The 6,828-nt window shown below is 36.4% G+C and overlaps 1 protein-coding gene across 1 annotated transcript; it reads left to right on the top strand.

Annotated features, from left to right (window-relative positions):
• The first annotated feature begins 628 nt into the window (after nucleotides 1–628).
• Nucleotides 629–3,594, top strand: LOC118349045 (putative wall-associated receptor kinase-like 11). Its single transcript, XM_035692500.1, has 3 exons — nucleotides 629–840; nucleotides 1,383–1,502; nucleotides 2,406–3,594. Exons 1-3 carry the CDS (start codon nucleotides 660–662, stop codon nucleotides 3,566–3,568), a joined length of 1,464 nt encoding a protein of 487 aa, XP_035548393.1. The 5' UTR covers nucleotides 629–659; the 3' UTR covers nucleotides 3,569–3,594.
• The last annotated feature ends 3,234 nt before the right edge of the window (nucleotides 3,595–6,828 follow it).

Genomic DNA, 6,828 nt, shown 5'->3' with positions numbered 1-6,828 from the left:
TTAATGTAACAAGCAATATTATGAACTCATCATGTCAAGCAGACTGTGGGAATAATGTTATTATTCCTTACCCTTTTGGAATAGGAGCTGCAGGCTGCTACGTTGACCATTGGTTTGAAGTTGTCTGTCTTAATAATAATACCAACTCCTCCTCCTCCGACTCCTCCTCGGGCTCAGGCCCTCCCAAACCATTCTTGAAAAGACTCAACCTGGAAGTGCTGGAGATTCAACTTGACGAAGCCACAGTTCGCGTCAACTATCCGATATTTTCGAAGTGTGACAATTTCACGAACACAGGCAATCATTTGGAGTTAGTAGAAAGCCCTTTCATTTTCTCGGACCGCACCAACAAATTCATTACGATGCCCATGAGTTGCGACTTGAACATGACGACCTCAATATGGTCCCCAGATGGCTCAGTTTCATATGGTGGGTGCAAGTCCCTTTGTGGTAGCCAAAGTGGATTCATATTAAATAGTACAAGCAGCTGCGGCAACCGTACTGACTGCTGCCAAAACACAATCCCTTCAAATTTTGGTGCTTTTACTACGAAGATTGAGCAACCAATTACCTCATACAATACCATTGAAGGATGCAAATATGGATTCTTGGTAGACTATTTGTGGTTCCTGAGTCATTTCACAACTCCAACCCCAAATATGTCAGTTCCAGTGGTCTTGGATTGGGGGATTTCTAAGGCATATGATGGATCCACCTCTCGACTTTGTGAAACAGATCGAGATAATCCCACTTTTCAGGGTAACCCTACCTTTAAATGCTTTTGCAAGTCCGGCTTTAAAGGAAATCCCTATCTTCCTGATCATGAAGGATCATGTCAAGGTACGTAATTAATTCGAGTAATACTAGGTTTAGGATATTTGAAAAATCATGTAGAACCCACCATAAAAAAATAGATTTTTCAAATGGCCGGTTTCGTTTTTTTCAAAGGATTTTCACGCATTGAGCTTGCACAAATAATTTCCTTTATATTTGAAATTAGATATATAATGATCATTCTAGCTAGCTATATGTTGATATATAGTCTAAGCTGTAAAGTACAGCAAATTAAGGGTCTCACGATATTTTTTCACTAATTGGGTAAGTAGAAAACCGAGTAGCATGGAAGTTGAAACTTTCAAAGAGCCAACACGCATGAATATTTGGAAGATCGCGAAAACATCTCTTCCAGATCTAGTTTGCTTCTTCCTCATATATATATATATATATATATATATATATATATAGGAAGATCGCGAAAACATCTCTTCCAGATCTAGTTTGCTTCTTCCTCATATATATATATATATATATATATATATATATATATAATATATATATGTGTTATAATGTGTTTAATTATATATTATACTTTGTAATGCCAGATATTGACGAGTGCGCAGACCAAACGCTCAACAATTGTGGTGATAATCATTCATGTGTAAATACTGATGGCTCATACCTCTGTATCCCAGCTAAGGATACCAGGTTTTCCATTGTTATCGGTATGTCTTCTTAATTATTTATAGTGCTTTTTTTTTCTTGGGTTAAGTAATTGCATGCGTATTAATGCTCACGAAGTACGTCCCGATATCTTATTTTCATCACTTTACATGTATTAATTCGGACTCTGCTAAAGAATTAGTTTGCAGTTAATTATCGGCCCTTGTTAAAAAACCATGATTTAATATAAGTTTCAAGACAATACGTCTAAAAATATTAGATTTCCCCATTAATGGCCTTTGTAGAGCATATCTTCTTGTTCACCTGATCACCTGCAATCATTAACAAAGTTGATCTATATATAGAAATATTCCATGGTAAAATTCATTTGCCATGCCATGAATGACTGTCAACATTAATGATGCTCTAAATACAATGGGAATTTCAAAACTTGTGGTGGAAAGTGATAGCTTGATCATTGTTGGGTGTGTTATGCCATGAAATTAAAAAACTGTCTTCTTGTTTTGGATCTTGTAGCTTTTCACATGTATATCGGAAGGAGAATATGGTAGCTCATGAGTTGGCTAGGGAATGCTTTCAATGTTGAAAGTATTAATTTATAGTGGGATTGTATTCCAGACTGTATTTCTCAAGTCTTATGACTTGATAATTGTCAGTAATCATGTTTCCAGTTGATTAATGAAATTATCTTTTCTATAAAAAAAAATATATATATAATTGGCCTTTTTGTTTAGTCTTTTATATACTTTCCCTTGTCAATAGCTAGCGCATGATTTCTAATGTATTTGCAAGCTCTTGGAGTGCTGCCAAAATACTTTGCTTTCAAACACTCAAAGAAGTTGTGTGCTACTTTATCTAATTTACTATTGCAAGGAGTAAAAGTAATCAGTGGCTTTTGAGTTGTTTGATATGTGATTTCTTTCCAATTTCATTTAATTGAGCAGGAATTAGCACGAGCCTTGGAGTATTAGTTATACTTATAGGCGGATGGTGGTCATACAAAGTGGTAAAGAAAAAGAAGATGATTAAACAGAGGGAGAAGTTCTTCAAACGAAATGGTGGACTTCTATTACAAAAACAATTGTCTTCAAGTGAAGGGAATGTTGAAAACAACAAATTGTTTAGTTCAAAAGATTTGGAGAAGGCCACCGACCATTTTAATGCAAATAGAATACTTGGCCAAGGAGGACAAGGAACTATTTACAAAGGCATGTTGACGGATGGAAGAATTGTTGCAATAAAAAAGTCCAAGATAATTGATGAAGGGCGACTAGAAGAATTCATTAACGAAGTTGTCATTCTTTCACAGATTAACCATAGGAATATAGTTAAGCTGCTTGGTTGTTGTTTGGAGACAGAAGTTCCTCTACTAGTTTATGAATTCATTCCTAATGGAACTCTTTCGCGATATCTCAGTGACCAAAATGAAGAGCTTTCACTGACATGGGAAATGCGCTTACGAGTTGCCAAGGAAGTTGCTGGAGCTCTCTCTTACCTACACTCAGAAACTTCATCTCCTATTTATCATCGGGACATTAAGTCCACAAACATACTCTTAGATGATAAGTACAGAGCAAAAGTAGCAGACTTTGGAACTTCACGATCCATTACTCTAGATCAAACTCACTTGACTACAAAAGTTCAAGGTACTATTGGATACTTGGATCCAGAATATTTCCAGACAAGTCACTTTACAGAAAAGAGTGATGTTTATAGTTTCGGTGTTGTCCTTGCTGAGCTCTTGACAAGCAAAGAAGCCATATCTTCAACAAGGACACCAAAAATCAAAAGTTTAGCCACATATTTTATTTGCTCAGTTGAAGGGAACCATCTTTTTGATATTCTCGACAATCAAATTTTGAAGGAAGTCGAAAAAGAAGAAATTGTTGCAATTGCAAACCTTGTAAAAAGGTGTTTGAACTTGACCGGTGAGAAACGACCTACGATGAAAGAAGTCGCAATGGAGTTAGAGGCAATTAAAACTTTGGGGAAAGCTTCTAACTTTCAACAAAAGTCATATGATGAGAACGAATACATCAAAATTGAAATGTACGAAGAATGGGATTCTGGCTCTACCTCAAGTACTAGTAGTACTACATATATATAACATACTTCATGCTCAATCGTAATTGTTTTCTTCTTAATCAGCTGGATGCATGGTCAAATATAATTTTGTGCCGTATCATATTGTAGTACTTATTTAAATTTGTACTTAGGATTGCAGAATTTGCTCTATTCTTCATTGTATATTAAGAATAATTCAATAAATTTATAATCTCTGTACATATGGATTGACATTAGCACGACTAGTATAAGATTGAGAAGTCATGATGAATGATCTTAGTTTTTTGAGTATCTACAAAATCTATCATGATAATATAACCAGATTGTGAATATTCCCAATTAATTCTTAATTACTCGATCGATCGATTCATTCTCAAACACATTAATTAATTCGAACTATATAGTACTTAATTAGGATTACATATATATGGTGGCTACGTACATACGTCATGCCCAAACAACAAGATGCATGCTCTTTATAAGTAGTGGAGGTGTTTAGATATTGGTTAGTATTGTATACAAGAAAAAATGAACATTTATATGAGTTATTTGCAACGAGAATAATTATTTGCGACGAAAATAAATTTATTTTGACAGGAAATAATTAACTGACAGCAAATGAGCAGTTTTTTTGTAGTGACGTGGTAGCCGGGTTAGTAGCATCTAATACGTAGGATGTGGTCCGGGATGGCATGGGCCCATCATATGTCTACAGTATATATAGAAGCTAATTTTCATATTAAAATTTTTAGGTGAGTTTAAAATGGTAATTATGATGATCAGGGTAAGTCCAGTGTAAATTAAGTGGCCAAGGTGAGTTCTACCATTATTATTTTCTTAATCAGGATGGACAAAATATACTAATTTTGTGGCTTAGTATTTTGTTTAAAGTTCGGGTTGCATAATTTGCTATTTCCATTAATGCATCTTATAAATAATTCAGTGAATTTATCTCTGCAGATGGATTAATTAATGACATTATCTAGCTAATGACTTAATTTAGTATTATTAGATAAATAACTTTTCGCTTTTAGAGAAGGCTAAATATTAAAAACTCTCAAATTCTCAACCCATGCATGCCTCCATTCTCAATCGAGTTGGCTTTATGTCATATTTTTTTTTTTTTGAATAAAACTGATATCATTAATCAACTCCAAACTCATACAGTTTAAATCAGTATTACAAAGAAACCAAGATACAAGTGCTGATCTTAGTGCCTCATTTCCTTAGAAACTACTTGACAGATACAAGCTGGGCATATCTCAATGTCATACATGTCTTCAGTACACTCGTAAGCCGCTTGTGCAAGCATGTGAGCTGCCATGTTAGCTTCCCTGTATGCATGTGAGATGGACCAAACAACAGCTAAGTTTAGAATCTCTTTGGCATCTGATATGAGACAGCCACCCAAGCTCCAGTTAGGACTATCTTGGTTCATTTGGTCCACGACCTGCTTTGAGTCCCCCTCCAAACAGATTTGCCTTACTCCAATCTCCTTACAAAAAACATAAGCCAAAAGTAAACCATAAGCTTCAGCATCAAAAACGCTGCCCTTCAAAGGTTTGTTAGCACGAAGAGCACCTATCACTAGGCCATGGTGATCTCTGATAATTACCCCAATTCCAATCCTTCCCATTCTCATTTGTACAGCTACATCCCAGTTCACTTTCAGGCATCCTGCTGCTGGCTTAGTCCATTCGAGGACCCTTGTCATGTTCTCAGAATTATCACCAACCATTTTCTGCATGGTCTCATTATGAAGAGTTAGTTCTGTCCTAGCCTGTGCAATAATTTCTCGAGGGTGTTTGAAGGCCTTCCCATGTAATACATCATTTCTTCTCGCCCATATTAGCCTCAATTTAATGGCTGCCTCATTTAACTCCTCTGAATCAAGTTTGCCAATCAATTCTGCCCATATATTAAAGAACAAGTCACTCCGAGACGATGATTTCTGCACTTTTATTGGACCTTGGCTCCAAACATCTTGGGCACCACTACAGCCCCATAATGCATGTCCAGAAGTCTCATATTCTTTCTTGCAGATTAAACAGCTGCTGTCCTTTATCACCTTTCTTCTTTTCAGGTTTGCCATAGTGGGTAATACTTCACTGCATGCCCTCCACACAAACATTCTGGTGGCAGGGGGTACCTTGAGCTTCCAGATAGATCTCCATACCAGACAGTCCATTGTTTTGCCTGAAGACTCTCCTATTTTCTCTCTTTCCAATTCTTTGCCAAGATAGTACCCACTTTTAACAGTGTAGATTCCATTAGGAGTGAATTGCCATATAAGTTTGTCTTCTCTTCCTCCTAAGCTGATGGGTATAACTTTAATGCCCTCTCTTTCCTGAATAGAAAAAAGTTCATCTAAGAGAGACTCCTGCCATATCTTCAATTGAGGATCGATAATATCACTGACTTTGTCACACCAGCAGTCATCATCTCGAGGGGTCACAATTTGTTGTCCAGGTAAGAAGGGTATCCATCTGTCATGCCATATGTTAATCTGCTTTCCATTTCCAGCTCTCCAGCTGATGCCTTTTTTTAATAGAGATAATCCAGCGTGTATTCCTCTCCAAGCAAAAGAAGGCCCAGTCCCAAGCTTTGCATCAAGTAAACTTCCTTGTTTGAAGTATTTCTGCTTTAGGATTTGTGCCACTAGGGATGTAGGATTTTGGAGTATCCTCCATCCCTGCTTGGAGAGTAAGGCAATATTAAAACATTTTAGATCTCGAAATCCCAATCCTCCATTATCCTTCCTGCCACTAAGTTGCTCCCATTTGACCCATTGAATTTTTGAAGAATCTTCATTGAAACCCCACCAAAACCTCCTTAAAATCCGGTTTAGTCTCCTTGTTATAGAAGCTGGTAGGAGGAACATCCCCATTGCATAGGTGGGAATGGCTTGGAGCACAGCTTTGAGCAAAATTTCCTTTCCTACTGCAGAGAGAAATTTGGTCCTCCAGTTAGAGACCCGAGACCAGGTTCTATCAATTAAAGAATGGAAAGAGGCAATCTTCTTCCTACCCACCAAAGATGGTAAACCCAAATATTTCTCAAAATTGGAGGTGGGTAAAATGAAGACAAGTTAACATGAACGACCCAATTTGTAATGAAATGACATAATTATCCTCCACTATAAAAATAAAAAATTAATAAATTGATGGTCATAGTCTCATATATAGAGTAATGTTACTATGTCCCCTAATTTATACTACTCAATTTGTTCCCTTGATGTACCACGTGACTTATTAAAAAAAAATAAAAACACAAACATAAAATGATAGAGGAAATCTCAGATTT

Source organism: Juglans regia, chromosome 7, assembly GCF_001411555.2.
Source record: "Juglans regia cultivar Chandler chromosome 7, Walnut 2.0, whole genome shotgun sequence".
NCBI lineage: Eukaryota > Viridiplantae > Streptophyta > Magnoliopsida > Fagales > Juglandaceae > Juglans > Juglans regia.
The sequence above is the reverse complement of the archived record's forward strand: the minus strand, read 5'-3'. Positions and strand labels throughout refer to the sequence as shown.

Coding starts and splice junctions, on each gene's coding strand:
- LOC118349045 (XM_035692500.1), top strand. CDS start 660: ATGTCAGTTCCAGTGGTCTTGGATTGGGGGATTTCTAAGGCATATGAT. Junction 841..1,382: donor TCATGAAGGATCATGTCAAG/GTACGTAATTAA, acceptor TTGTAATGCCAG/ATATTGACGAGTGCGCAGAC. Junction 1,503..2,405: donor CAGGTTTTCCATTGTTATCG/GTATGTCTTCTT, acceptor TTAATTGAGCAG/GAATTAGCACGAGCCTTGGA.